Source organism: Ovis aries, chromosome 4 (genome assembly GCF_016772045.2).
Source record: "Ovis aries strain OAR_USU_Benz2616 breed Rambouillet chromosome 4, ARS-UI_Ramb_v3.0, whole genome shotgun sequence".
NCBI lineage: Eukaryota > Metazoa > Chordata > Mammalia > Artiodactyla > Bovidae > Ovis > Ovis aries.
Genome location: NC_056057.1, coordinates 44,985,509 through 44,999,609, shown reverse-complemented (window position 1 = coordinate 44,999,609; position 14,101 = coordinate 44,985,509). Strand labels below are relative to the sequence as shown.

Sequence of the window (14,101 nt, the reverse complement as noted above, 5' to 3'; positions counted from 1 at the left end):
CTGTTCAACTTCAGCTTGTTCAGTGTTACTAGTTGGGGTATAGGCTTGGATTACCGTGATATTGAATGGTTTGCCTTGGAAATGAACAGAGATCATTCTGTCATTTTTGAGATTGCATCCAAGTACTGCATTTTGGACTGTTTTGTTGACCATGATGGCTACGCCATTTCTTTTAAGGGATTCCTGCCCACCTTAATAGATATAATGGTCATCTGAGTTATATTCACTCATTCCAGTCCATTTTAGTTTGCTGATCGTAGAATGTTGACGTTCATTCTTGCCATCTCCTGTTTGAGCACTTCCAATTTGCCTTGATTCATGGACCTGACATTGCAGGTTCCTATGCAATGTTGCTCTTTACAGCATCGGACCTTGCTTCTATCATCAGTCACATCCACAACTGGGTATTGTTTTTGCTTTGGCTCCATCCCTTCGTTCTTTCTGGAGTTATTTCTCCAATTGTATATTAAAGTAAAAGTAAAGTGAGGTCGCTCAGTCGTGTCCGACTCTTTGCGACCCCATGGACTATAGCCTACCAGGCTTCTCTGTCCATGGGATTTTCTAGGCAAGAGTACTGGAGTGGGTTGCCATTTCCTTCTCCAGGGGATTTTCCCGACCCAGGGATTGAACCCAGGTCTCCCGCATTGCAAGCAGATGCTTTACCCTCTGAGCCATCAGGGAAGTCATATAGAATTGTGTATTAAATGTATGTTAAAAGAATTATGGGATATTATTTTTACCCATTACATTGGCAGAAACTATTAATAGAGAAATTATATTACAGAGTGGTAGGTATGTGAGGAAACAGGGTCATAGATATTATTGGTCGATGGGTGAGCTTCTGTAATCATTTTTTTAAAATCATTTTTTAAAAGTAAAATAGCTCATAAAGCTTAACGTGCGCACACACACTCTCTCTCTCTCTTTGAACTACAATCTGTACTTTTGGGAATCTGTCCCCAAAAATAAAAGCACTAAAGGTAAATATATAAGAATGTTAGTTGCACCATTTACAATAGTGAGATTGAGTATAAAATGATCTCATTGTCCATTATTAGAATGGTTGAATTCATTTTGGTATATTCCTATGAAAGAATAGGGCTTCCCTGGTGGCTCAGCTTGTAAAACATCTGCCTGCAATGAGGGAGACCTGGCTTCGATTCCTGGGTTGGGAAGACTCCCGTGGAGAAGGGAACAGCTACCCACTCTAGTATTCTGGCCTGGAGAATTTCATGGACTGTATATAGTCCATGGGGTTGCAAAGAATCAGACACAGCTGAGTCACTTTCACTTTCACTTACAGAAGAATGCAATAAAATAGTTAATTTCATAGTATGAATTTTGTCTGTTGAGCTGAAAGAATATCCAATGAAAAGAGCTAAATGTAGAGTATATGTTAAGTATGATTCTGTTGTTATGAAAAGAAATAAAAAACACGTAGAAAAGTGTAGAAAAATGTACTTTAGGTTAACATTGTTGGGAATGGAGTAGGTGATCCTGGGGGGAGGTAATATCTGTTTTTTTACATATGTAAAGATGGTCTCTCTTTATTATTAAAAAAAAAATAGGGAAAAATGGTGATAGAGTGGAATGTAGGTTACATGAGAGCATGGACAATGTGGTGCTTGTTACTAATGTCTCTTGCACCTAAACAGAATGCCTGGTGGTTAATAAATAAATTTTTGTTGAATGAAATTTTTACAAGTTCATTTTTAAGTTGGGAGTAAATGGTAAACTTGGTATGTATCTTAATGATTAACTTAAATTTATCAATCATTTAGAGAATACAAAAGCCTCTCCCCAGAACAATGCAGATGTACAGACTGTTACATGTAATTTAAGGGAGTTCACCAGCCCCTTGAGGAACTCAAGGATTAAAATCCATGGTATATATGGTCATTTCCCATCACATTACCAACTAATGAGAACATTGTCCTAGGCACTGTGCCAAATGCTTTTTTTTTGCAAATGCTTTTTTTTTGCAAGTCTCAATTCATTAGAATGCGGTATAATGAGACCAGACTTGCTTGTTTGTAAACCTGTTAGCTTTTCACAGAAAGCAACATCATCGTCTACCTTTCTGATATCTGTAAAACTTTAATCACGAACAGGAAAAAAGGATATTAAAGCATTGCATATGTGTCTGTGTGTCTCTGTGAATGTTTGTATAAAACTTTTAAGACAAGAGTGTGCAAAGAGCAGTGAAGTAGTAGAGATTGAGGGTGGGAAATAAAGAGGACCAAAAGGAAGAGTGACCCTAGGGGATAGACTAGGATGCGATAAGAAAATAATGCGGGCAATCCTGATTTGTCTGTGTAAGCAAAAGAAAAATCATACAGGGTGATAAATAAGATGATGACTCCCAAAGTAAATTCTTCTCACCCTGTTCCCCTTCTGCAGCAAAATTTGAGAGGGTTTCTGCTGTGAGTGAGGCTAGGTGGTAAGCAGTTTCTGTATACCTATGGATTCTAGAAGGTGAGTGGTGGAGGAGAGGGCCAGTGGGAGATATCTATCCTCTACAGTGGAGCTAAAGTGTTTTTTTTCCCCTCCTACTTATGGTAAACTATGTGTGTTTTATGGAAGCACTTATTGCCAAGTGTTTTCTTGCTGTTTATATTTTGGTATTTCTCCCATAAGAATATAAACTCCCCCAAGAATAAGGAATTTGTCTTATTCACTGCTGTCTTGTTGACTTAAGTCTACCTCTGTCTCTTTATCTACATATATATATGTAATTTTTTTTTTAAACAGAACTACCAATGAAATAAAAAACCTGCAATACCTACCTCGAACTAGTGAGCCCCGTGAAATGCTCTTTGAAGATAGAACAAGAGCTCATGCAGATCATATAGGACAAGGTTTTGAACGACAGACTACAGCTGCTGTTGGAGTGCTGAAGGCTGTGCACTGCGGAGAGTGGTATATGTTAACTACTGCTGTTTAATGGCTTCTAAGCTTTTTCTTGGGAAGTTTTTCAGTAATTCTTCCTAATGTGGGGGAAAAGGTTTAATTTTCCTGTATTTGGATATTGTTTTTGTGTGATTGCACTAAAGATTTTCAACTGATAGAATCTAGATTCTATCTTTTGGATTTGACTGAAATAGTTTGATTTTCTACGTGACTGGAAAACAGTTGTCTTACAAACAGTAATGGAAAACCCAAGATTCACTTGGTGCTTACTGTATGCCCATTTACAAATGTTCAGTTAATTTTCTCTGCTTTTTGGCTCATAGTTTTTACACAAGGAGACTAAGGACTCAGGACTATCAAATAGTATCATAGTCATATAGCTAATAAGTGGTAGAGCTCAGTCTGATTTCAGAACTGACTCCAGCTTCTTCTGTTTTTTCTTTATACTGTTTTAACTTGCTGTCTTTTTAAGGTTTGGTATCTATTAAGTGTTTGTTTACCTTAGTATATTAGTATTTTTCCAGCTTTGCTTGCAAGTTTCACTAAATCTTTTGATAGATTAGAAAAAATGGATAATTTTTTTAAGGAAATGGATAATATATTTAAGGTGGTTGTCTCATACATTAAGAGAATTTCCATTTACTAAATTGATAAAACCTGTAGAGCAAAGCTATATTTATACTGTAAGGTAACTTTGGTCAGTTAGGTTTTGTTTTCAAATTGGGTATCGTTTGGGTATGAACCTTAAGTTGAAATATGTTATTTTGCTTATTAAAGCAGTTGAATTAAATACTTAGCATATAAGAAAGTTTTCTAAGTAAAAAGAAACTTTAATTCTGAAAACAGAAAATGTCAATATTGTTGCATAGATTTCTAAGATGTTTTGAATAATATGGTCTGTATTTTCTACATGAGGAAATTGTATTTTCAAGAGTTGTGAATACAAAATTGACCCTATGTTCAAAAGAGAAAATTTAAAGTAATGTGTTATAAATTAATACTGAATGGGGAAGCCAGTGTAAACTGACTTTGTTCCTTAACATAAATGAAGGAAGCTTTATCAATTTCAGATATGCAAAGTAGCTAGTACCAAGCTAACCCTATGAGTTCTTTAGGAAAATGATGTTAATAATTTATTAGTTTATGATTCAATAATAATAATTTATAATTGTGTTTAAGTTAAATGGTAATATCTGTGGTGATTCCCATACAGTTTCAAAGCTCTTACTATAATCTGGTTTAAAATGCTAATTTTGTCAAAGAGTAAAGGCAGATTTGTCTGTGGAAATCATTACAACAAACCCATTTCAAATTAATGGGATTTCTCTTGAATGTTTGGTAAAAAGATTTAAGAGTGGCATCAAAATTTATTAGAGTGAAATCTGATTTATAGATAGTACTCAATAAAGTTAGCCACATATTTATATATTTCCTCAGAGATAAATATTCTTGCTTCTTGGCCTTAACTTTATTTAAATCTCTTTCAAGTTTAATTATTGTTTTTGTTTGCTTTTTCTCCACTTTATATGTGATTTGATGTTGGAGGTTGTTTCCTGTCCTTCACAGGTCCATCATAGTTCACTGTAGTTACTGAATTAAAAAGTACTTGAAGCTAGCAATTTCACAGTGAAGAAGACTATTGTCAAATTACAAATATATTAGGGGCCAGATTTAAGAATATTCTTGAGATAGATTTTGGAATGAGATGTTGCTCGTTATGAGTTTTCTCACTTTTGTAAAATACAGTTTACTTTATCTACCAGTGCTGCTTTGATCTCTTAGTATTATACTAAAGATGGTAAGAAAATAATTTGGTTGATACTTTTAAGATGGTTTCATGGCTCTGATGCAGACATGGTTTATGATCGCTTTACTGTTGATTCTTGCTGTTAACCTAAGCTATACTAAGGAAATTGGAGCACTGTCTTAGTGTTCTTATCTTAGCATTTTGAGTTCTCCTTCTTTTTCTCAAGGAGACATTATTTTATCTTAGAGCCTGGCTTAAAATGAATTTGAGATAAAAGACTTAAGTTGATTTAGACTATAAAGAGATCTTTGGAGAAGGAAATGGTAACCCACTCCAGTATTCTTGCCTGGAAAATCCCATGGATGGAGAAGCCTGGTAGACTACAGTCCATGGGGTCGCAAAGAGTTGGACACAACTTAGCAACTTCACTTTCACTTTCATAAAGAGATCTTAAACTAGATAGACTTGTGAAGTGTTGGTCAATTTTATCACTTTTTAGTATTAGGAAGACAGAATTCACATAGATTTATAAATTTAAGGTTGCCTCTTTGAATTCAGTTTTTTGAAAAATCAACTAATGGAATATAATTTATATTCAATAATACAAAACTTGTTATAAGTATACAGGTAGATGTGTTTTGACTAATATATACAGCCATGTTAACCACTACCAGAACTAAAATATAGACCATTTTGTTTTTCTTGTATCCCTTGACAGTTAATCTCTCCCCATTCTTACTCTAACTCAAGACGTCTATTAACCTATTTTCTGTCTTTATAGGTTAGCATTGCCTAGTCTAGAATCTCATGTAAATAGAATCATATATTGTCTGACTTCACTCAGCATGATGGTTTTTAGATTTATCTAAAATCTAAAATTTAGCATTAGGTGTCTTAGTAGTTCATTCCTTCTTGTTGCTGAGTGGTATATCATTGTATGGATATATCAGAATTGATTTATCCATTCACCTGATGATAGACATTTGAATTGTTTCCAGTTTGGGGTTTTTATGAATAAAGCTCTTATGAACATTTCCTTATAAGACTTTGTGTGCACATATAATTTCATTTCAGTAAATACATAGACATGGAATTACAGGGTCTTAGAATAAGGTAAAATAATTGTGTGTAGAGATAATTCTAAGTCTATAAAAGAAGTACTAGAATTTACTAAGTTACAAGACAATATTAAAAAGTTAGTTGTATATAACTATATTTTAGCAGTAAATACTGAAACATTTTGAAAATGAAGGGAAAAAATAATGCCAGCTTATAGTAAAATAAAAATTATAAAATACTTAATTTTTTAAAATAAGATTGACTTGCACTAAAAACAATAAAACACCAATGAGAAAAATAAGATTTATAGAAATGTTAGAGATATACTTTGTTTATGGATTGAAAGACTCCGTATTATATGTCAGTTCATTCTTTTTCCCCACTTTCCTTTCTTACCTTTTTTAGTGTTTTCATTATACCTCCACTGACTTCCCAGGTGGTACAGTGGTAAAGAATCCACCTGCCAAGGCAGGACACACGCATGGGTTCCATCCCTGGGTTGAGAAGATCCCATGGAGTAGGAAATGGCAACCTGCTCCAGTATTCTTGCCTGGAAAATTCCATAGACAGAGGAACCTTGTGGGCTTCAGTCCATGAAGCTGCAAACAGCTGGACACAACTGAGCATGCACTGTTATACCTCCACTATTTGTTTAGTAGTGGTTGCCCTAAAGTTATCATAGTGTATCTTTCTATGTAATGTGTAAGAATTTTCAACAGTGTACTGCCATCTTTCCATGCCCCTATTTATGGCCTCTGTGCTAATTATTATTATACATTTTGCTCTCTATATTCTATAACATGACCCCCTCCCCCATATGTTCCTTACTTTGGCATTAAGGATATATTTCTGAAAATATTTTAAAAATAAGAATAAGATAACTTTCATATTTACTGTTACTTGCATTCTACATTCCTTTGAATAGATCTGCATTTTCATTGAAATATCGTTTCCCTTCAGCCTGAAGAAGTTCGTTACCATTCTTTGTTGTGCAGTCTTCTGGTGACAGATTCTCTAAGTTTTTGTCTGAAAATGATTTTATCTCAGACTTTTTTAAGGATATTTTTTGGGGTGTAGAATTCTAGATTTACCTTTTATTTCAAATACTTTAAAGATAGTCAGCTTTCTTCTGGTTTGCATTGTCTCTGATGTAGCCTGCAATCATTCTTACACTCTTTCCCTGTATATTAATATGATGCATAAGGTTTAGATATTCTCTTTATCACTAGTTTCTTAAATCGGTTATGATTTGCCTCAGTATGATTGGGGGGGTGGTATTTATTTTGCTTGGAATTTTATTCCAAAATCCATTTTGAGCATCTTTTATAAACGTGTATGTGTATATTCTTAATTAACTGAAGAGTTTGGGGGTTTTTAGAAGTATAATTAAAGATACTATTAACCTCTGCAAGTAGAATGGTAACAGTTTATTTTATAAGCACTTTCCTAATAAATGTCTCTTAATTTTTTAAAAGAGTTATTTAGGGATTTACTGTATCATTGCAGTTATATACGTTTAGATTGAAAGAATGTATTCCCTTCCTCTCCACATTTACCTCTGACTTCTGTGTTGTGTTTTTAATTTCATACTTAATTTGTTGAAGTACTGACCTTAACTATAAACACTTAGGTTTTTGATTTGCGTAATTTAACCAAGTCAAGTCAATTTAATTTTTCAAAACATCATTACATATAGCCATAATAAAATGAGATGAGCCTGCTCCTGGAAATCCCTGCCTCTTTCCAAGAGTCCTCATGACATGTCTTCCTTCTACTGCTTAAAATTTCCTTTGTTCTTCTCCCTTCCTTGAACAGTGAATAGTTTCTGCTCTGCTATTGCCTATATATTATAGAAATAATAAAATGAGTTGTTTTTATCCATATTTAGGTTAAATCTCATAGTGTTATCCTTTGTTTAAATATGTAAAGTGGTATTCTAATTACAGTTTATTTCTAAGATAATACTTTGATTTTTGACCATAAACTAGTTTTGCTTTGAATTAGTATATATATATGTGTGTGTGTATATATATATATGGACACACACACACGGCTGCACTGAGTCTTAGTTGCAGCGAGCAGGATCTTTTGGATCATGCGGGATCTTCCTCTCAGCACAGAGACTCTCTAGCTGTGGGGCGTGGGCTCAGTAGTTGTGGCACATAGGCTCCAGAGTGTGTGGGCTCAGTAGGTGTGGTACCCAGGCTTAATTGCCCCATGGCATGCGGGATCCTGACTGTGAATGGAACTCACGCCTCCTGCATTGCCAGGTGGATTCTTCTTAAGCAGTGGGCCACCACGGAAGTCCCTTTTGCTTTGAATTTAATAAGGACTTAGCTGAGTGAAACATTAATGGCAGACTTTTCATTATCTCTTGTTCTTTTTAGGCCTGATCAACCCCGAATAACCAAAGATGTAATTTGTTTTCATGCTGAAGATTTCTTAGAAGTAGTTCAACGAATGCAGTTAGATTTACATGAACCTCCACTGTCCCAGGTATATTTAAAACTATTATTATCCTCAATTTAATTTTTATTGTAGAAAAGACTTACTGGTATTTTGTGTTTTGTTTTAGTGTGTCCAATGGGTTGATGATGCAAAACTTAATCAACTGAGGAGGGAAGGCATTCGCTATGCCAGGATTCAGCTGTATGATAATGACATTTATTTTATTCCAAGGAACGTTGTTCATCAGTTCAAGACAGTTTCAGCCGTATGCAGTTTAGCATGGCATGTTCGGCTCAAGTTGTATCATTCAGAGGAGGACACTGCTGAGAATACAGTTACTCATGAAACAGGCACATCACCAGATTCCACATCATCAGTTCTTGGACCTCACACTGACAGCACAATTTGTGCTGTAAGCAAAACCTCCTTGGATTCTATTTTTTCAGACAAAGTTCATTCTAAATATGAATTACAGCAGATTAAACATGAACCTGTCCCATCTGTAAGAATCAAGGAAGAACCTGTGAATGTTTATATTCCTGAAAAGACTGGAGCACCGAATAATATGGATGGCAAGAATGTTAAAGCAAAATTGGATCATGTTCAGTTTACAGAATTTAAGGTTGAAGTGGACTCTAAATTTGAAAATAGCAACAAAGATTTAAAGGAAGAATTGTGTCCTGGAAGTCTCATAAGTCTAGTTGATACAAGGCAACATAGTTCAACACATTCAAATCAAGAGAGAAAAGATGATGACATTTTGTGTTAAATTTGTACATACCATTAAAATTTTTTTTTTCGTAAACTTAATAGTGTAAAAAGATTCGAAAGCAAGCCAAGGACTTGCTCCCAAGTCTGTTACAAAATCTAGTGTAAGTAGCTTTGTAACATTCCTCAGTGCCTGTCCATAACTGTGAAGCAGCAAAGCACTTAGGGCCAGATGCACTGTAAACACTGCAGGTTTAAACAAAAGCAGTCTTTAAAAAAATCATTTGAGTTGGAGTTGTAGGTTTTAGAATAGAGCTGACATTACCATATATATATATATATATATATATATATATATTTTGTAATATGAGCCAGAATTCTTTTTTGACAATTAAGGCTTTTCCATAGAGTTTATTTATACCAATTTTTTTTTTTCATTTTAAATGTGTCAGCACTGTAGTGTAAATAGCTTTTAAAAAATCTTTTTAGTGTGATTTATACTGAAATGTGAGACACTTAATAAAGGTTCATAACAATAAATATGTTTTCTGTTGGGTCTGCCAAAAAAAAAAAACCTATTCATTTACATCATTTATTTCATCTGTTATGTTTCTGCTGGTATATCAAGTGCTAATGGAATGCAAGTGTATGTATTCAAATCTAGTTAATATTTAAGTTTCCCACACTGTGCAAGCATTTTTAAAACCAAGATTCAGTTATGAAAGTATATTTATGTGTGTGTGTATGTATGGGAATATATATATGTTATCATATTTTGCATAACTTCGTAAATTGCTGAATGAGTATGTGAAACTTCCTATACTCCCTGGAATATATTTTAAAATATTTCAATGTCAAGAAAGTTCAAAGTCAAATAAGTTCGGAGAAAAAAGGTATTTGAGTGGTATCTAACCTTCTAACTAATGAAGTTATGTGGCCAGATTATATAGTCCTATTAACGTGAATTTTCTTTGTAGTGTGTGGAATAAGAAGTTGAGAAAATTTTCTAATTAATCAGCACCTATACTGTATCTAATAGTAGCTGGGAAAAAAATGTTCAGTTACAGAAAGTTTAATTGCGTGCAGTTAAAATATTTTATTACATATTTCTTGAGGAACAGGAGAAAAAGATGGCAAATATAGCATATTAAAATAAGAGCAGTGACTTAACTGCCATATACAGAAGTATAATTAACAAAATTTGTTACCTGATCTTTCTAAGCATACCTCTCCCTACCTTACTGAAGTAAACAACTTAGATTTTTTTTTCTTTGTATAGAAGCTCTGGAAAGTAAAACTGGCATAGGAAACAAGATTGCCAGTGCTTCGCCAAAGATGATTAAAACAAATCTCTTCAATGATGGACTTTAGCACTGTTTCAAATTGCTTTCATTGTAATAAAAGTCAAGCAAATGTCTATTGTTTGCTTTGATGTTAAGAACTCTGCATTTGCAATTTATTTTCTTCTATTTGAATGATATTTTTCTGGGCTCATGCTTTGGTGGATTACTTTCAGCTGGAGTTCTTTGTGCTGCTGCCTTTTGAGCTTGTGTAGCTATTGCCACTCAGTGGCTTCTACTCTGGCCCATAAAGCTGCTTATCTCTATGATTAGGGAGAAGCCACTTAAAGGCATTTCACTAGAAATAATAAACTGTAGCAATGGTGTCATTTCTGACCTCCAATTTAAAAGGGCAGGCAAATATTATACAGAAATATCAATGGTTTGTAAGAAATCAATCTATTTGCATCATGAATTTTCATGGAGTAAGGAAAGTATAAATCATCAAAATGTAAATAGGGTTTTTGTTTATAACTTTCTTGTTCCTCACTACCTTTGTCTTTAATTTTAAGCTAAATTTATGTATTTACACCTACTTTGGGGAGAGACAGAAGTTTCTAATAAACCAGTGTTGAAAACTGAGAGAGAATGTGATTAAAATGTTTAGGTTTTTCAAGTAAAGGGTGGCATATTTAACAAGGTTTGCTTTAGCTCCAGTTTTCCAGTGTCACACACATAGATGCATGAGACCATAAAATGTCTTTAGGATATCCCTCCAAAATATATGAGCCTTAAACTTTTAAAGACATATCTAAAACAACCAGAGTGGTTACTTTTTAAGTGTAGTTTCCTATTTAACCTATTGTCAAACTTCTCCATATTTTGAAAATTTAATTGTTTTGTCAAATGCATACATCCCCGTAGAGGTGAAACCAGTCAGTGAACCCAGATTTTCAAGATTCAGCCTTGTTACGCTGCGTCATGCTTATCTTCCTGTCTTACAAATTATAATTTTAAAATTCTCTCTAGACGCAAACTGAGAGCTTATTGGCTCCATTTGCTACATACAAATAATTCCTATTTCAAACTTTAATATTGGTATTAAAGTTTTCCTAGCTAGTCCACTCCAGTTCTTTATCGGAACAAAACTTTTCTGCTATTACTTCCAATTTCTTGGACCAGAACAATAAAGCACATAAGATAGTTTCTATATGAACTTACACTATATGGAATAAATGTTATTACGTAAATTATTAAATTGCTATAAAGACCTTTACAAAAAAAAAAAGCAAAACTAAGGTACCTCAGTGGTGTCTGCTACAGAGATTTTTTTCTTTTTCATTATTTTTGGTCATATCCTTTTTGGTAAGTAATATATATTCCATACTCAGGTTAGCTATGAAAAGAATTAAGCATTTGTGATACTTGGTTGAAAACTTCTACTAAAGCCATATTTATTATCTTCTTTGTCGCTACAGCTATTGACCTTAAAGGTTAAGTTGATCTAGCATAGCACTGTGTGTGTGTGGTTGTGTGTGCACGCGTGCGTGCCTGTGTTATAAAGTTATTGGAAATACTGTTTTGTTTCCACATATATTCATTTTTGTATCCATTCTGTAACTGTGGGAAGGGGTGGTCATGAAGGTAGGAAATATTTTATTTCTTGGGTTAAGTATTCAAGGTTATTTCATTGGTGTTCCTGAATGTAAACAGGTTTTTCCTGAATATTTATGGCAGGTAAGATCATCTTTGTAAATAATAGATTAGCACTCTTCCGGTATATTTGGATTATTTTTGGGGGTAACTTCATTGTCATGTAAAGCAAATATCAGTTTATTCTGCATTTAGCAAAGGTGCAGGATTTATTTTTGAAGTTGGAGAGGAATCTTCCTTGTCTTCCACCTTTCAATAAATCTAAAATTGATAATTGTAATATTTTAAATTTGTTTTGTAATTATTTTCTTATATTTGACATTTTATTTTCATCTTACCATATTTGAAAGTTCTTGTTTATCTTCAACAGAAACCATAAGATCTTGAAAGTGATTCCAATCTGAAAACTCTTTTTTCTCTTTAAAAACTATGAAAAATTGACTTCTGTCAACAGAGAAAAGAATAGTAAAGCTCACTTTAAAAAAGGTTGCTAAACTAGGAAGGTATGGGTGCTGGAGTGTAATGGTAAATTGCCTCTCTTCCCTGTAGATATGACTGTTTTTATCTTAAGGCGGAAAGGACAGAAGTGCCATTGTTTTCAAAATACTTTTAGCCTGGTAAAGTGTTACTTGATGGGTTTTATATGTAGCTCATTCTTTATCTTCTTTCCTCTTGTATAACTGCTGTTGATATGTAAACAAAATTTTACTGGTTTTAGAATGTGCTATGAAAGTTATATTAGAATATGCACAGAAAGAGTTATGTTTGGTAAGATTTGGCTCTGACAGTATACCTCAAATAAGAAAGGAGGACAACTCTGCTCCTGCTAAGTCGCTTCAGTCCTGTCCGACTCTGTGCGACCCCACAGACGGCAGCCCACCAGGCTTCTCTGTCCCTGGAATTCTCCAGGCAAGAACACTGGCCTGCGTTGCCATTTCCTTCTCCAATGAATGAAAGTGAAAAGTGAAAGTGAAGTCGCTCAGTCATGTCTGACTCTTCCAGACCCCATGGACTGCAGCCTACCAGGCTCCTCCGTCCATGGGATTTTCCAGGCAAGAGTACTGGAGTGGGCTGCCATTGCCTTCTCCAAGGAGGACAACTCAGGACAGTTATAAAATCCTATCTCTGTCTTGGCTTTTTTGTTCAGCTCTTCCTGTAACCCACTGCATACTGCAGATGGGAATGAGTTTTTTAGAATGTTAAGCACAGGGAACCTAAAAGCAGTGATGTCTCCTTTTTTAAGTTTACAGATGTTGTATATCATCTCTCTACTGGGAGAACAGAGAAAGGAAGGGGAATACATCTTGCTAAAAATTTTACGTTTATCTTCCCTTCAGGACTTCAGACCCAAACAAGGAATATGAATAACCTGAGAACAAAATGTAGGAAAGTGAATTATGTTAACTAGAAATTAAAAGTAGAATTTGTACTACTTGTATGCTCTATTACTATTCTCTACCTTCTAAGAACTGTACTATTAAAATATGAAACTCTGGATCTTTAGCACATTTTGAGATTTAGATTTTATGCATTTATGTTTTTAAAATGTTAATTAAAAAATATTTTTATGTTTATTTGGCTCCTCCAGCTTTTAGTTGCAATCAGTCTTCATTGCAGGGCATGCAGGATCTTTTAGCTGTGGCATGTACGATTTTTTTTTTCCTAGTTGCAGACTGTGAACTCTTAGTTGCAGCATGTTGGATCTAGTTCCCTGACCAGGGATCAAACCTGGGGCCCCTGCATTGGGAATGTGGGCTCTTAGTCACTGGACCACCATCAGTTCAGTTCAGTTGCTCAGTCGTGTCCGACTCTCTGCGACCCCATGAATCGCAGCATGCCAGGCCTCCCTGTCCATCACCTTCTCCCGGAGTTCACTCAGACTCACGTCCATCGAGTCAGTGATGCCATCCAGCCATCTCATCCTGGGTCGTCCTCTTCTCCTCCTGCCCCCAATCTCTCCCAGCATCAGAGTCTTTTCCAATGAGTCATCTCTTCGAATGAGGTGTCCAAAGTACTGGAGTTTCAGCTTTAGCATCATTCCTTCCAAAGAAATCCCAGGGTTGATCTTCAGAATGGACTGGTTGGATCTCCTTGCAGTCCAAGGGACTCTCAAGAGTCTTCTCCAACACCACAGTTCAAATGCATCAATTCTTCGGCGCTCAGCCTTCTTCACAGTCCAACTCCCACATCCATACATGACCACAGGAAAAACCATACATGGGAGTCCCTAAAATGTTAAATCTTTACACTTTCCTATAAAGTTCACTGCTACAGTACTGCTGAATACTACTAAGTG

The 14,101-nt window shown here is 34.8% G+C and overlaps 1 protein-coding gene across 1 annotated transcript in view; it reads left to right on the top strand.

Annotated features, from left to right (window-relative positions):
• Positions 1-13,379, top strand: part of RSBN1L (round spermatid basic protein 1 like) — a 69,248-nt gene extending 55,869 nt beyond the window's left edge. The window contains exons 6-8 of the mRNA XM_027968566.3: positions 2,752-2,919; positions 8,104-8,212; positions 8,292-13,379. Coding sequence (XP_027824367.1) covers positions 2,752-2,919; positions 8,104-8,212; positions 8,292-8,933 — 919 coding nt within the window. The 3' untranslated portion in view covers positions 8,934-13,379. The remainder of the gene's footprint in view (positions 1-2,751; positions 2,920-8,103; positions 8,213-8,291) is intronic.
• The last annotated feature ends 722 nt before the right edge of the window (positions 13,380-14,101 follow it).